Consider the following 16693-nt stretch of genomic DNA (forward strand, 5'->3'; position numbering starts at 1 on the left):
CCCTTGCCTCTGGACCCAGCCGCGTGTGTTGCTGGGCATAGCGGAAGGCTGTCGCTGATGGGATGCAAGTGGAGGGCTTAAGTGTGCTCACAGCATCAGAGTCACCCCCTTGCCCTTCCAACCACGGCCACGAGAAGAGCTCAGAGGGAACCCAGCACAGACAGAGCTTTCCCAGCCGAGTGCAGCCAGTCCTGCAGCTTGATGCAGAGCTGCCAGTCGAGCCCAAGGTAAGCGAGTCACCCCAGCCACGCTCCCGACCCGTGAGAAAGAAGGCCTATACCGCTGAGTGTTTTGTGGTTGCTCGTTATGTAGCAATAGCTGGCTGATACAGAAATGCACGCGAAATGCATGCTGCGGTTCTAATGTCAGAGTGAGCTGAGGCTTGCAGAAGGAAAGCACCAGGGATGTCTTCAGTTGAACTACAGTGTTAACTCCAATAAGGCGGAGGTTGGTCTGATTACAGAGGGCCTCCAATGTCAGCTAGCGGTGCTAGACTTCGTGTTGGGGACATTTGTGATTCTTTTGGCAACGTAGCCTCTGAGCCCGTCTGCGTACGGTCCACAGTGAAGCCTGGCCACTGACCTGACCTCATCCCCAGCTCTGTGGTGTTAGGACCCTGCGTGGGGTTGGCTGGGAAACGGCACTCAGGACAGGCTTTGCAGACTCACTCTGCAAAGTTTGAGGAGAGGACAGCTCCCAATGTAAGAGTTGAAAATGCCCTGGGCACCTGGGTGGCTCAGTCGGTTGAGCAACTCCCTTCAGCTCGGGTCATGAGATCTGAGGACCCAGGGTCCTGGGATCAAGCCCCACATCGGGCACCCCGCTCAGTGGGGAGCCTGCTTCTCCTTCTCCCCCCTGCTCGTGCTCTCTTTTGCTATCTCTCTCTCTCTCTCAAATAAATAAATAAAATCTTAAAAAAAAAAAAAAAGAAAATGCCAAATACTCACTTTCCCAGCCTCCTTTCAGCAAGGTGTAGGCACATGACTTTGGCTCAGCCAATCAGATGCACAAGCCCCAGACTCCGAATTGGCAGAAGGCAGCAGAGGCTATTCTGGGGAGGGGAGGCACCTGAGGGGGCGGCAGAGACCAGTGCTGAAGCTTGGTACAAACTGCATACCCAGGCGCAGTATCGGGGGCACTAGGGGCCTCCCCAGGTTAGTACATTTCCAGGCCTCCTTTCTAGGATGCAGCCCCTAAGACCTCTTGGAAATTCTGAGGTCCACTTCCCCCAACAGTAACTTTTCAAACAATAATTTTTCTGCTTAAACTAGCCAGTGTTTGTTTCCACTGCTTGCAGTCCACAATCTTGGCTGACAAAGTTTGTTTGCACTGAGGTGTGAGGGAAGGTTTTTGAACTGGAAAGTGACAGGACCAAAGGCAAGCTTTAGGAGAATCCATTCAGCAGCAGGAGGATGCACTGGAAGGGGAATGAGGCCTGGGCAATGAGATCATTTTGTAAGTGTATGTGTATGCATTTGTGTGCATACGCAAATGGTCTGTGGGATAAACAGCCCCTTCCCTATAATGAGAGGTTTGGGATTCCTATAATTACCATGTCTGCTCTTTGTGTTTTTATCAGTACACAAGAAACTGATGCGAATCCAAGTATCAGCTTTATCAATTAGGGTACATAACCACCTTGCACAGTTTAGACTGGAGGATGCTAAGTGTAGATGGAGGATGTGGTGGGCATGGACCGTGGCCTTGCCTGGGATCAGAGTGAGTCTGCAAAGCCTGTCCTGAGTGCCGTTTCCCAGCCAACCCCACGCAGGGTCCTAACACCACAGAGCTGGGGATGAGGTCAGGTCAGTGGCCAGGCTTCACTGTGGACCGTACGCAGACGGGCTCTCACCTGGACATGGAAAGTCAGCAGATGGGACAGGCCAGTAAGAGAGATAGGGTAGAGCCCCGGCGCAAAGCACTGCCTTCTCAGGTCACCTTGTTGTCAATCCCCTTCCCTCACGCCCAGCCCCTGCGACCGCTGGTCTGGCTTTACATCTTCCGAAATGTCACATAATTGTCATCAGACAGAAGGTGGGTTTTTTTTTTTTCTGACTGGTTCTTTTCACTTGGCTTAATGCTTTCGAGATTTGTCCACGATGTAGCATGTATCACTGCTTCTCCCTTTTTCTGGCTGAGTAAGTATTAGTCAGCTGATGGGCATCCGAGTTGTTTTCTGGGTTTTGGCTCTTATGAATAAGGCTTGTATGAACATTCACATGCAGCTTTTGTGTGGACGTGTATTTTCATCTCTTTTAGGTAAACACCCAGGAGTGGAATTTCTGGGTTGTGTGGGAAGTGTCTGGTGAGCTTTAGAAAAGAGTGCAAGCTCTTTTCCAAAGTGGCCGTACCAATCACCACTGCCACCAGCGGTATGAGAGTTCGAGTTGCTCTGTGTCCCTGTCAACATTTGGTACTGTTTCAGACCCTGTTCTCTTAATCATTGTGTTTTAATGCCATGGATTCTCTTAAAATATTTTGATTTCATTTTTTTGAAAAAACAGTCCAATAAACATTTTCTTGTTTTTTATCTGAATCAGACTTCGTGCAAAATGAACATTTTAGTTTTTGTCTGGACGTATGGTATTTTCCGTAGTAATCCTAGTAATTTCTCTGTTATTTAAAGTCTCTTTTTCTCAAGAGCCCAAAGGTAGAATTAACAAGAGGTCAAACCACATACTGCCAGCAGGGGGCGTGCATCACCCACGGTTGAACTTCACTCTGCCCCCCCCCACCCCCCACCCCCCATTGGGACTTGGAGCGGGTTCCAGGGCTGTCCCTCTGCAGAACAGGGGAGGAGGTGAAGTTGATCTCTCCTGGGCGATGACGCCTCCCCGTGGTGGGGACGCGGGTGGCTCCAGAAAATGAAGCTGCCCCAGACTTTGGGGAAGGGTGTGAGTGCTTACTGCTGCTCAGATGTCCTGCATCTGCTGGGAGCTTTGAAAACTCCCAGTGCCCAGGTTCCACTGCTAACCCAGACCCCATAAATCGACATCTCCAGGGTGGGACCCAGGCATCAGCATTAAAAACTCTCCAGGTGTCTCCTGTGTGCATCTCTGGGACAGAAGTTTGCTGAGCCCCTCCCCTTAGTTCAGGTGAACTAATCAAGTGAGTGAGTTCACCTGGGCAGGTGTAGGCTCCGCTTGCTCTCTAATTTTAGAGAGCAAATCCCCACCCTGGCCGAGGAGGAGGGCTTGTTGAAACTGTAGATCCCCAAGTTTCATCTTCAGAGATTTTCAGTAGGTCTGTGGTGGGGGTGAGGGGTCTGAAATCGGCATTTGGTGAGTTCTGCAGGGCTAATCCAGGCCTCCCTGGAATCCTACTTTAGGAAACATTGACCTTGATAGAGAGCATCTCGGAGAGAAGCCCTAGAACAGAGAAGGTGAGGTGGTGGCCAGGGCCCTGGGTTCTGGGGCTCGGGGCTAAGGGCTCAGTAGGTGGGCTCAGCTCGGGGCCGCCAGGTGGTAGGACACGGAGGTGACAAAGGAGGAGCGAGTGAAACATCTCGTGGTGGCTGCAGACCAACTCCCTTCTCCTTTCCAAACCCCACCTCATGCCGGGGGCCCCGGTCCTGGCTGAGTCTCTCCTCCTCCTGCTCTGGGGATAGAGCCGCTTTCTGGCCCTGGCTTTTGCAGCAGAGCCTGGCGCTGGCTAGCGCTCTTCCCTGGCCCCTGGCCCACTGCGGCGGCCCTGGGCTGGGCGACCCGTCATGGTTTGTCTACTCTCTGCCTGCACCTTCCATCCAGCATCGCAGCGTAGCCCAGCCACCAGATGGACGGCTGTCCAAGCCAAACCCACAGGCGCCGCTGGAGCGCCCCCTGCTGTCGGTTGACAAGCGATGCCATCCGGCCACTGTATGTCACCCTAGGCAGTACTCAGGGTCCCATCCTTCTCTTCCTGGATTGGGTTGAACCCTGCCTTTCTGCAATCACAGTGGTAAGACTGCCTTTTCAGGCACACAGAATAGCCCAGTGCTTGCTCTACGGGATGGTCGTTTACATGGGAGGCAATGTCTTCTCCAGCCCACATGTGCTCAGAATGGTATCCGTTCCTTGTGTTTCCCTTGCGCAGACAGTGGGCCTTGTGTTCGTGGCTGCTTTATAGGTCTGCCTGCAATTTGCTCATGTACACATGTGTGCATGCATCCGCTGAACGGATGCTTACAAAGCCCACCGTGTGCCAGGCATGTGATAGGTCCTGGGAGCCTAAGAGGGAACAGGGAGGCATGATCTCTGCCCCCCACAGCTCGTGGCTGGGAGAGGTGGGGGGGGGGTGGTGGTGGGAGACGGGCAAGGAAACAGGCCCTTACAAGATAGTCCTCCCAGGACCTTGGAAGCACACAGATGATCCAGTGTGTTTACCCGTAGCTTCTGATGTGCAGCTGTGGGTTGGGCCCCACAAAGGAAGGAGGACACGTGGAGCCAGTCCTTGCAAAGGGGACCCAAAGGAGGGCTTCTGGAACAATCTGAGATGATAGCAAAGCATTACCTGCCCCCCCCCCCATCATGTTAAATAAGAGAGAAACCCTGATTAGGAGTCATAGGCACTTAGTAAGGCCTTACTGTGTTCCTGAGGCTTCTGCTTACTGAGCATTTTCTCCAAATGCTCAGTACGCCTTAGTGGGTCATTATCCCCTTTCCACGGATGGAGAGCCAGGCCTCGTCCAAGGCCACACAGCCAGGAGGTGCTGACTAGTTCTAATTCTGTCCAAAGACCTCATACTGCCAAGACAGGGATAAGAGTTCCAAGTAGATAGGAAATTTCTAGCATTTCGGAATTTATACAGAAATCTTACAACTCAGGTTGTAAGAAATCTTAATAAAATCTTAATTAAGTGCCTTAATAAAATCTTAACAAAATAAAATAAGCAAGGTAGAGGAGTCTAATGGTCCTAAGGGAAACTTTTCTTGCTGATCAAGGGTGGAGAGGGGCCTCTGGGCCCTGGTTCTTTTGCCCCAGCTCAGAATCCCCTGTGTGGGGCAGCAGTTGGAGAAGTAAGGGCCAAGTGGAGTGGGCTCTGAGGGTTTGGCCCACTTCATCTGAAAGTGCAGAAAGCAATGTGGGCAAACGGAGAGTTCTTGTTAAAACAGATGCCTGGCCTGGCCGGGCATGAGGGGGTCACCACGATGCAGTGGGCCTCTCCAGCGTCCGTGGCTCTGGCCTGGTGATGCTGGTAACTCACGCCTCAGAAAATGCTTTGTGAACTGTCAGAGTGCTGGTCGGAGCAGCATCTCTGAAGGGCAGTAGGTTTCCACTGGCCAAATGGTCTCTTCCAGAAGCCAGCTGTCTCAAGGAGACGGAAGCAGAGAGATGGAACGAAAAGGATCCAGTAAGAACCTTGCCTGCTTCGTAAGGTGAGCAGAGGCATGAATAATGGAGAGAAACAGAGGCCTCTGAGTCCTGGGAGCTCGGAGGACTCGGGGCCCTGCCCTCCTCAGGAAGGCCCTGGGCCCTGGGGACATTGTTCACGGCCCTAGAATGCTGTGAGGTTAGGGGGAGGCCCCCACCTGCCCCTGGGGTGACCTGGGGAGGGGCCCCAGGGGGCCCCCTTGCAATGGGGCCAGGTGGGAAAAAGATGCCAAGGGCTCGATGTCACCTGATTCTCCAAGAAGGGAGGAGGGGGGGCGGGGTAAGGAGGACAGCCTGCCCTCAGTCCCCATGAATAAGAGATGAGGCCCAAGGAGAAGCCCCAGGGCAGGTGCAAAAGGAGGTGGCTGACGACTGCGGGGGTGGGGGTGGGGCAGAGAGAGGGGCCAGGGACAGGAAGGGCAGAGATAGGGCACCGAGGCTCTGCTCCGTGGCCGGAGAGGACAGGTGTGGACACAGGGAACCCAAGTGTGGGCTCTGGGCCACCCAGAGGTGGGCGCTCTCTCAGGGAGAAAGGGCTTCGGGGCCAAGAAAGTGCGAGGAGGTGGGCGCCGTGAGCCCGCAAGTGCCAGGAAGGGGCAGCCGGCAAAATGATGCCCCAGAAGAAAAAGAGGAGAAAGAAAGACATCGACTTTCTCGCCGTGTACGAGGAGGAGCTGCTGAACTACGCCTCAGAGGACGACGAGGACGAGCGGCAGCATGAGTACTATAAGGCCAGAGGTGCGGGCGGTGGGCTGCGCGGGGCACACGGCCCTTCCCCATGCGGGGAGGAGGGATGGCTGGTTCCGATGCAGCCTGGTGCCCGGGGACTGTCCTCCATCACCTGGGAGTAAAGGGCAGGTGTTCCCCTGGGGTCCCTGCTGTACAGTCAAGACCAGCTGCCCTTAGACACAGACCTTAGTGGCACAGAATAGACTAGAACGGCAGTGCCCACTTTCTCCAGTCCTATACATCCCAAGAGCCAAGTTCCAGCCTGATCTCCACCCTGCAGCCTGATGGCCCCGAGCTCCCTGCTCTGCTCGGGCTGTGGAGGGGTGTGGGGCGTGGGGAGGGGTGTGGGGAGGAGGCCTGACCCCTCACCACCTGCCCAGCGGGAGTGGGGTCTGCTGCCACCCTGGCGATGGAGAAGGGGTCTGGGGCCCACGTGGGGAGGGCACTCACTGTTCTGCACCCCAGGGCTTGTCCTAGGCTCATCCTCCCCTGGGGTGTACGGGGGATGCTTCAAAGGGTCCCCCCTTCTTAGCAGGTAACCAGAGAGGGCTGAGCTGGGGATCCAAGAGTTCATTTTGGCCAGCAGAGGGTTTTTGTTGGTTTGGTTTGGTTGTGTTTTGTTTTTTTTGCCTTTACAATGTTTTGAAAGATTTTGACTGTGAGTGCCTGTATGCTGTGGATGGCCGGTTTGTCACAGTCTCCACCGCTCCCTATCAGTCAGATGAGATCTCATTGGTGCTGCCTGCCTGGTCCCTGAAGGCATTACATTCTCAGGGCTTACTCTGATGTGGCTCGCTAGTCCCTGGAAGCTCCAGATTCATTCATTCATTCACTCATTCATTCATCCACCCATCCATTCATTCACTCATTCATTCATTCACCCATTCATCCATTCACTCATTCATTTGTCTGTCCATCCACCCATCCATCTATTCATTCATTCACCCATTCATCCATTCATTCATTCACTCATTCACACATTCATTCATCCATTCATTCAGTCACCGGGTATCTATTGAAAGCCTGCCCTGTGTCTGCCCATGAGCTTGTTCTCCCTCTTCTTATCTTAACTTTGAAAGCCCGGCTCAGGGCCCCCTCTTCCACGGAGCCTTCCTTAATTCCAGTTCAACATGAGTTCCTTGCCTATATCCACTTCTTCATTGTTCCATTGCTTCACACAAGCCTGGTGTGTTGGGCTTGTAGCTTCTCAGCCACCCTGCCCCCCATGAAGGTGGAGCCCTGCTTTATTTGTCCTCTGTCCTCACCCAGCTCCCAGCACAGACCCAGGCTCAGAGAAGGTGGTCACCACACAGAGGCAGTGGTTCAGCGGGGGTCCCTTTCCTGGCAGTGTCCTGGGTGCCTCTTGGAGTGGAGGCGGGGGCTGGCACAAGGCAGGCCTGGGACAAGTGAGGCATTGCTGCCTTCCCCCAGGGCAGGCACCCCAAACTCAGACCAGTTAGTGGGGAGAGGTCTGTGGCTGAATGTGCGTGCAGCACCCTCGACAAGTACTCTCAGCTTCCGGGGTGGTCTCCCTGGCACACATGGTTGCTGGGGAGTGCATTCTCAACCTCCTGGTAGCCACTACCCTGTCCACTTCTGTTCAGGGGCTCTGCGTGCCCCAGTGTGACTATCTCGTCTCTCACATGTTTGCTCTTCTTTTTACCCTTTGTCAAGCCTTTCTACTTCCATGCTCACATTTGATCTTGAAGATTTCTGAGAACAGTCAAGGCAGGTGTGATTAGTCCCATTTCACAGGTTAAGGAATGAGGCCCTGGAACTTAAGTGACTTGAGCAAAGTCACAAGTGGGAGAGAGAACAAGAATTTCAAATACCCTCTCCCAAGGCAAGTCCCCACTTCACCTCTCAGTGCTGCCACTTAGAACGACCCTTGGAGTGCTAGGTACATGGAGAAGCTCTCCACTTGTCTTAACCAATGTAACCTTCACAACCACCCAAGGTGTAGGTTGCATTCTTGTCTTCTTTCTCAGATGAGGAAACTGAGGCATGGTGAAGCTAAGTAACTTGCCCAAGATCACAAAACTAGTAAGTAGCAGACTCAGAATTTGAATCTAGCTGGTCTGGTTGGTGCTTGCTCTTGACTGTGGTGAAAACACTTGGAGAAGAGCAAATCGAGGTGGGTGCCACACTGACATTTCTCAGAGATGTGGGCCCACAGGCTCTCCAGACAGGGCAGGACACTGGCAGTAAATGTGGATGATGCAGTAGTCACACACCAACCCCGCGGTGTCACTACTACTCTCTAGAACAACATGTTTCCTGCTCCCCTTGAGCTCTGGGTTCTTGCATTACCGGGGTGAGTATGATGGGAAAGAAGAAGGAGGAAAAGGAGAAAGCTTAGGTTTCCCTTTCTGTTCTTCAGGCCACCTCCAGGCTACACTGGAGTTCACCAACGGCCGGAGGGAGCAGAGTGGCTCCCTTGGTGCCCTGAGGGAAGGCTGAGCCCAGTGCATTGGTCTCTTTCCTGGCTAAGACAGGGCCCTGAGGGGAAGAGAGTGACTCATATCAGAACATGAGATACAAGGGACCTCAGAGGCCATCCTGCACAAGCTTCCAGCCCTGGGACACTCTCCTCTTGTGCATCCCAGACAGGGGTTGCCTAGCATCTGTAGGGGTACAGTGTCCCAAGGAAGCCTCCCTGAGAATATTGTTAATGGGGATAATGGCAGGCATGATGATGATGCTGTTGATGTTGGCGATGGAGAGGATGATGACGCTGATAGTGATGATGGTGATGATGTTGACAATGACCATGAAGGTGATGATGATGATGATGATGATGACCATGAAGGTGATGATGAGACGGTGATGATGCTGGCAGTCTACCACTTAAGGGATATATATCTTTCATCTGACTGTGGAAGAGTGTCTGTAAGATAAGTTCCCAGAAGTAGAAATGCTTGAGTCAGTGAGAATGAGCACTGAAAATTTTGTTTTATCTGATTTAATCCTTCTCATAATCCTTCAAGGAAGAAATTATTCCTGCTTCAGAGACGAGGAAATTGAGGCTCTGTAGGAAATTTGGTTGAAATCACATAAGCAGTAATGATAGAATTGGGATTCAAATATTGGTCAATTTAGCTCTGTAATCTACATTCATTTCATTGATTGATTCATTCATTCATTTTCTCATTCATTCCCCCAGGTAATTATTTATTGTGCCCTTCCTGCTTGCCAGGTTCTGTGCTAGGAGCAACACTATGGTGCCATCAATAATTCTTTGTGCTGATCAGTGCACTTTGGGGTCCTCCCCTCTGGAGCCAAACAGAATCTTATGTTTTCCTCAGGATATTTGTCCTCCACAAGATAGTTCTTCAGCTATCTGAACTGAGTTTTTAATTAAAAATTTTAAATTAAGGAGTAATATATATACAGTACAAAACTTTCATAAAGGTACCACGTGATGACTTTTCATGTATGTGCATGCTTGTGGAATTACCATTCAGATCAGGACACGGAACTTTTCCAACCTTCAGAAAGTTCCTTCACTCTCCTTCCCAAAGGTAACAGCTCTCGCAGTTCTATCAGTATAGATTAGATTTTTCCATTCTTGAACTTCAGATAAACAAAACCATACAGTAGACACATATTTGTGTCTAGCTCTTCTTTCACTCAACATTCTGAGGGATTTACCCATGTTGTGACTTGCTATATAGTTTGTTCTTTTTTGTGTACTATTGTATTTTATAAATACATCATTTATTTAACCATTCTATTGCTGGTGGGCATTTGGGTTATTTCTGGTTTTTAGCTATTATGCATAAAGCTGCTACGAATCTTGTACACATCTTTTGATGGACACGTGCACTCATTTCTTTTGGATTTATAATAAGAAGTAGAATTGCTGAGTCATAGAGTGGGCATATGTTTAGCTACTGGTGCTTGAACCAATTTACACTCCCACCAGCAATATGTGAGAGTGCCAGTGGCTCCACATTTTTGTCAACACTTAGTATTGTCGGTCTTTTTAATTTTAGTCATCCTGGTGGGTATATGGTAGTATCTCATTGTAATTTCAATTTGCATTTCCCTGATGAATAATGATGCTGAGCACTCTTCCATATGCTTATTGGCCACTTGGATATCTTCTCCTAGGACATGCCTGTTTAAGTCTTTTGCCCATTTTCCAATTTTATTGAAATAGTTTTATTGAAATAAAATTACCTCATAATAAAATGCACCTATTTTAAATGCGCAGTTTGACAGACATTGGAGTATGTATACATCTGTATAACCATTAGCACAATCTATATATAAAGCATTTAAATTATCCCCCAAAGTTCCCTGTGCCCCTCCTTAGTCAGTTCCCTCTGCTTCCAACTCCAGGGCAACCATGTTCTGCTTTCTGTTAAAATAGATTAGTCTTTTCTAAAAGTTCATGTAAATAACATTACAGTGCATAGAGTTTGTGTCTGACTTCTTTCGCTCAGCATAACCTGCTTGAGATTCATCTACATCACATATGAGGGTAGTTCATTCCTTTTTGTTGCTGAGTAGTATTCCGTTGTATGGATATACCACAACTTCTTTATCCATTCATCTGTGCTTGGATTTTTAGGTTGTTTCCAGTTTAGAGTTATTGTGAATAAAGTTGCTATGAACATTTGTATGTAGGTCTTTGTATAGACATGTTTTTATTCCCCTTGGGTAAATACCTGAAAATGGAATGTCTGGATCTTATGGTAAGTGTGTGTTTATCTTTAAACAATTTGCTGTCCATTAAAAAAAAATCGTGTGGTATCTGTTTTCCTTATTGATTTGTGTGAATTCTTTACATCTTCTGAGCATGAGTCCTTTGTTAGATATATGCATTCCAAATATCTTCTAGTTTGTGACTTGCCTTTTCATTCAAATAACGGGCTTCATTTCAATAAGTCCAATTTATCAATTTTTTTTATGGCCAGTGTGCTTTTAAGAAGGAGCTGTGAGCACTTTGAGGCAGCTTCCTCATCCCTCTCACACCCCAGACTCTCCTTTTCTCCAAACCACACATCTCCAGACCTCTGTGTCCTTTCTCATGTGATGTGGTCCTAGAATTTCCACCATGCTTCTCATTCTTCTGTGGACAGTTTGGAAATGCCCCTGTGTACGTGCAAAGCCATGTGGGCAACACTTTAGGTCTGGAGTTGTCCCAGGGAGGAATCCAGGGCTTGTCTACAGATCAGGCACCCCTGTAGTGTAGACTATGAAGAATTAAGGATTTGCTTATCACAAGAGACAAGGAGTTGTGCAAATGTACTGCTTCCTCTCTTGTCTCACAGTGCCTTGATTGGGATCTTCATCAGAACCAGGGACTTCCAAAGAAAAGGCATTAATAGCAAACAGTAGAAGCTTCTAGGAACCAAAGAGGGGAAATCAGTACCCCTGTCAAGAAAGGAGCCCTGACGAAGCTCTGCATCACTCAGCTCTGGGATGGCTCATGATAGTGGGCCTGCAATGATAGTGCTCAGAAGGTCAGGGGAGGTGAGGGCTGGCAATGCAACTGCATTCATAGAGAGGAGGGTGAGAGCAGGGGCAGGCTCTGAAGGCCATGGCTAGGAGGCATCTGGGTGCTCTGCTGCAAAGATCACAGACTAGGTGTCCAGAGGCCCTGGGCTGGGCTCCAGTGATGACACTGGGTGGTGTGTGACCTGGGCTTCCCGCCCCCACCCAGGTCCTACAGGTTCCTCACCTGTAAAATGAGCGTGCACCATTAAATAGATGGTTTAGTCTTACAGCAGAACTTGGTGTGGGTCTGACCCTGGCTCAGAGGCTTGTGGGCTATAGCAGGGGTTTATAGAGACCTTTTGGCTGGGTGTCCCCTGCGGAGCTGACAGGAGCTCTAGCTTCTCCAAGCCCATGTAGGATCCTGGGTTTTCCGATAAGCCTGTGATCTGTCTTCTTTTCTCCTCCAGTGTATGAGGTGGTCACAGCCACGGGGGATGTTCGTGGTGCAGGGACAGATGCCAATGTCTTCATCACCCTTTTTGGAGAGAACGGGCTCTCTCCCAAGCTCCATCTGACCAGCAAGTGAGTACCAACTTGGCCTTGGTGGAATCGTGGGCTGCTAGTTGGGATTGATGCCGTTCTGGAACCCAGGGAGAAGACCCGTGTGTCCACAGGCATATTAAGTGGCACGGGGCCTCTGCTAAAGACAGACCACATGTCAACTGGGTCCTTCCCAATGATCTCCCATCAACCTTCCTGTTGGTGTTCGTGTGAAGTAATGCCTACTTTGGATCTCAGAATTCCCAAGAATCATAATAGCTGTCCCTTGCTGTGGGAGAAGACACTCAGGACCAGGAACCCTGGGTCTGGGTCCAGCTTTACCACATAGTTGCCATGTCACTTTGGCCAAATCTCTTCGCATCCAAGGCCTTGGCTTCCTCATCGAGCATCTGGGAGCGATCATCCCCCCTTTACAAAAACCACAGGGTAGTAGAGAGGAGGAAACAAAATCATGCATTCAGAGGAGCCAGGAGTTTAAAATGCTCCGCACCTGTGTCTCTCCTAGGGCTCACCATCACACGGCACCTGCTTGCCAGCTAACGCACACTCGAGTCAGGCACATGGACCCCTTGTGTGTGTACTTGTGCATGTGTGTTTGTGTAGATGTGCTCTGTGTGTGTGTTTGTGTGTACGCCTTGTGTCCTCCATGTCATTTGTAATCCATTAACAGCAGGGGCTGCTGCCTCTTCATTTTGATCCTCTCCCCCGACCACACATGAGTGCACACAGATACACCCAGAGCAAAACATGGGGACGCGTTAGCAGAGTCCTACAATTCCAGAGCTGTCTGGGGCTACGGCCGTGTCGTAGGCAGCTGGTTTGCAACCTGTGCTGAACGGAACTGGGGATCGGTCAGCCGATTCTGAGCCCACTGTGCCCCCATCCTTCCTTCCTCCACAGTAGCTTGATTTATGGTTGTCTTGCCCACCGACTTTCTGAGTCAGATTTTATTTGCACCAAGAGTCCTATAGCCAAGAAAAATGTGAAAATCCACTAAATTTATTTCAACTCATTCATGGGGAAACTGAGGCCTAGAGAGGCGGGAGGATGAGCTCTGAGTCATGGAGCTTCTAGATGGTAAAGCTGGTCTTCAAACCCCAGGTGATGTGGACATTTTCCTTGAGCACGGGCCCTGTGGCCCTGAGGGTGTGTGGGAGCTTCCTCTCCAGGCCTCCTGAGCCTCCAGGTTGTGACCTCCTACGGGGGGAGGGGGAGGCGCGGTAGGGGAGGCTGTAGAGTGGTGGGGCCCCCAGGCCAGGACATCCATAAACTCTGTGCTTCGCAGACTGACCCAGCCCTGCCTCCCAGGTTTGCCCTGAGCGTGGGCTGTGGCCTAAATGTGGCCCCGTTGAGGCTGGTGTAACGTCCAATTTTGTCCATTTCCGCAGAACAGGGTACCCGCCTTCTTGTACTGCTTACCCTGCAGAGTGACTGGCTTGCGGAAGTCTTTCTCTCCAGTGATGTGGGCACGGTAAAGAGAAGACATGAAATGTCCATCCTCTTTGCCATGTGACCTCCCCCGAGCGCACTACTCTAGGGAGAAGCCACTAGGCTCTGGGAAATCGGCCTGGGTGGTTCCTGAAGTCCCCAGCCTACCTCTCTTAAACAAAAAGAACCATTTTCTCCTTTCAAGGTGGTTCCTCGCTGTTTTTCCTACTTTCTTACACCTAGTACCCTTGCTCTTCCCCCCCCCACCGTTTTCATTTGTCGAAACAGCCTTTTGGGAAGGCCCCAGAGTCACCCTTCATAAGCCAGTAAGCAGGTTTGTCACTGAGTCCCCCTTCCCAGGAGCATGAATTCCAGGGACGGAAGGGAAGACTGCATCACGGCAGAGAGAGGGACAGGGTCGGGAGGTCTCCAGGTGTCACCCGTCGGCCAACATCTCAACGCCAGCTCCACGGACAGAAATCAGCAACCCCTCCCTGTGACTCGGCAGGTCTCTCCAAAACTGTGTCATGCTCCGGGTTGGGCAACAGGGGCAGGGGTCTGGCCCGGACCCCAGTCGGCCTGGCCTGGAGGGCTCTGCAGGAGCCCAGGGAGGGCAGGTGGGTTCAGAGGTGGGGCTCATTTTGTAGCCCCCGCTGTCCATCCTGGGAGACTGGAGATGTGATGTGCAGAGGGATGCCAGGTGGAGCAGACCGTGAGGGGAGGTCGGCTTCGTCCCTTCGGCCCCTCTCCCAGTTGCTTGCAAACAGTCAGAGCCCCGTAAGTGCACTGTCAGGGAGGCCAGAACAGGACTTTACAGGGAAGGGCAGGTGATCTGGGCCTTGGGTAGTGAAAGAGACTCAGATGAGAGAAGGGCAGGAGGAGGGTACTTTAGACCCCAGGGAGCAGCTTGCAGACGCACGGAGGCAGCAAGGAGCCAGGAGGGGAGGATCGGGCTTTAGAAGGCCTTGCTTACAAGGCCTTACAGCTTACAAGCTGATCAGCGGAGGCCTGACTTACAACGTGGCCAAGAAAGATTAATTTGGCCGCTGTGAGACCTGGGGAAGTGTCTGCAGAGAGAATTGCAAAGACACAATCCTCGCCACCCAAGATGCTTTCAGTTGCAAGGTGGAGACCTTGGGCCTGGGAGGGGAGCACCACTTTCCAAGGAATTCCAGGCTGCTCGAGGAACCCAGATGCCCGGGGCCGCAGAGGTCACCTTGCTCTGTGATGTTTAGAGGCAGGCATTCCAGCCCACCCTTTGCCCCCACCCCTGCCCTGGGGTCTGGCTCCCAATTTCTCATCTCGCTGTGGGCTGCTGTTCCCTCCTCGAGGCCCTGCCTCACCCCAAAGCCAACTCGTGTGTCAACTGGCACCTAGCTCCTTTTCCTTGCTTGACACAAACACGCGCACACACACAGAGGCTACAGGGTGTTTTGAGTGTATAGACTTCCCTGATACTCAGGGCACCAGAGTGAGCTCCCAGCACAGCAAGGCAAACGACTTGAAATGGAATCTTAGACAGATTCTGACGTCTGAAGATTAAGCCACTGCCTACCCTGGAATTTCTCCCCGGCTGCTTTCTCCATGGCGCGTGGCCGCGCCCCCTGACTCCACCTTCCTCTCCTGCGTCTCCCACGCCCTCTCTTTTCTCTCTCCCCTCTCTGTTCCTGCTCTGTCTTCTGCCTTTTCTCCTGTGCCCCTGGACTTCACCTGCCTCCCACCTGGCCTATCAGAATGTTTATTTCCCAATACAAAATAATTCTGCTGCAGTTGTCTGGTGCCTGATGTTAACATGCTGATTGTTCTGACCCTCGTGGTCCGGTGTCTGACTCGTCCGTACACACGGGGTCCTCTGTTAGGCAGCAAAGAGAGTGGCACGTTCACTTGGATCCCCTGTCAGCTGACCTCCACCCCAACCCCACACCATTTGAATGTCAACAGCCATGGCTCCCAGAGGAAGGCCCCATGCTCTGGGTGCTCTTCCCCGTTACCCAGGACCACCCCCAGCACTGGGTCACATGTTCAGAATATGGCAAAAGGATGGGATCTCATGCATCTTCTGGAACACGGTTCTCCTGTTGAGAATTCACCGGGTGTCAGAAAATGCCTGGCATTTTAGCCTGCTAGCTCTGCCGGGCTGGCAGCTAAAATGCCCTGTGCGGCCTTCAAAGGCTTTCCTGGGTAGGGGTCCCTGCTGAATGGGCAGGCCTGGGCAGGGAGGGGGCTGCGTACTGCATTAGCCTTCATTTGCTGAGCGGCCAGGAGCCACGGGGCAGCCACATCCCCCCAAAAGGAAATGTGAAGAAGTCTGCGTTTCTCATGTTTCCTTTGCCAGGGGACCCTCTGTCCTTTGGTACTTCTCTCTTGCCTCCAGTCAGTTCTCTGAAACCAACTGGTATTGCCTTCTGATTTCCCAGAAGTGGGTATTTCGGAATCTGACCTGTTGGGTGGCAGTTGGGGCTTCTTTGGGATTATCCTGGCCCCTCTGTGCAAGAAGAGAGTCCGGGTAGGTCTGTCTCTGCAGTCCCTTCCTTCCTTCCTCTGGAGAGAGGCCCTACCAGGGAGATGTTGCGCCCCATCCCGTGAGCTCTGCGGACAGTCTCTCCACATCCTGTGATACCCTGGAGCACTCCGCTGGGGTCCGGAGACCCTCTGCCCATCGTGGTAGACCTCTCTCTCCTGGTCTCCCTCCTTCCACCTCGCTTTCTAACATTTGTTGTCCGAGGGACTGTAAAGCACCATGGTCAACTATTAACAAACACACTGGGACGTCCGAATGCACGTGCCACCTGGTCAAGGGCACAGGGCTTTTCTTTTTTTTTTTTTTTAAGATTTTATTTATTTATTTATTAGAGAGCGAGCGAGAGGGAAACAGCATGAGAGAGGAGAGGGTCAGAGGGAGAAGCAGGCTCCCCGCCCAGCCGGGAGCCCGATGTGGGACTCGATCCCAGGACCCTGGGATCATGACCTGAGCCGAAGGCAGTCGCTTAACCAACTGAGCCACCCAGGCGCCCGCACAGGGCTTTTCTGAAGGTCAAAGGCAGCTGTCGGAGCTTCTCCAGAAGGGGCTGTGGTCAGAGGCTCCCCAGGACACCAGCTGCTTTCCCTCCAAATCGGCCCCCTTTTCCCCTGCTCATCAGCACTGGCTGTTTCCCAAACTCCAGGCCCCGCAGCAGATGAA

The 16693-nt window shown here is 51.6% G+C and overlaps 1 protein-coding gene across 2 annotated transcripts in view; it reads left to right on the plus strand.

The window, feature by feature from the left end:
* The first annotated feature begins 5957 nt into the window (after positions 1-5957).
* Positions 5958-16693, plus strand: part of LOXHD1 (lipoxygenase homology PLAT domains 1) — a 148982-nt gene continuing 138246 nt past the window's right edge. For both annotated transcript variants that reach the window (XM_044921168.1, XM_021686337.2), the window contains exons 1-2: positions 5958-6087; positions 11991-12105. In XM_044921168.1, coding sequence (XP_044777103.1) covers positions 5958-6087; positions 11991-12105 — 245 coding nt within the window. The remainder of the gene's footprint in view (positions 6088-11990; positions 12106-16693) is intronic.

Source organism: Neomonachus schauinslandi, chromosome 14 (assembly GCF_002201575.2).
Source record: "Neomonachus schauinslandi chromosome 14, ASM220157v2, whole genome shotgun sequence".
Classification (NCBI taxonomy): Eukaryota; Metazoa; Chordata; class Mammalia; order Carnivora; family Phocidae; genus Neomonachus; species Neomonachus schauinslandi.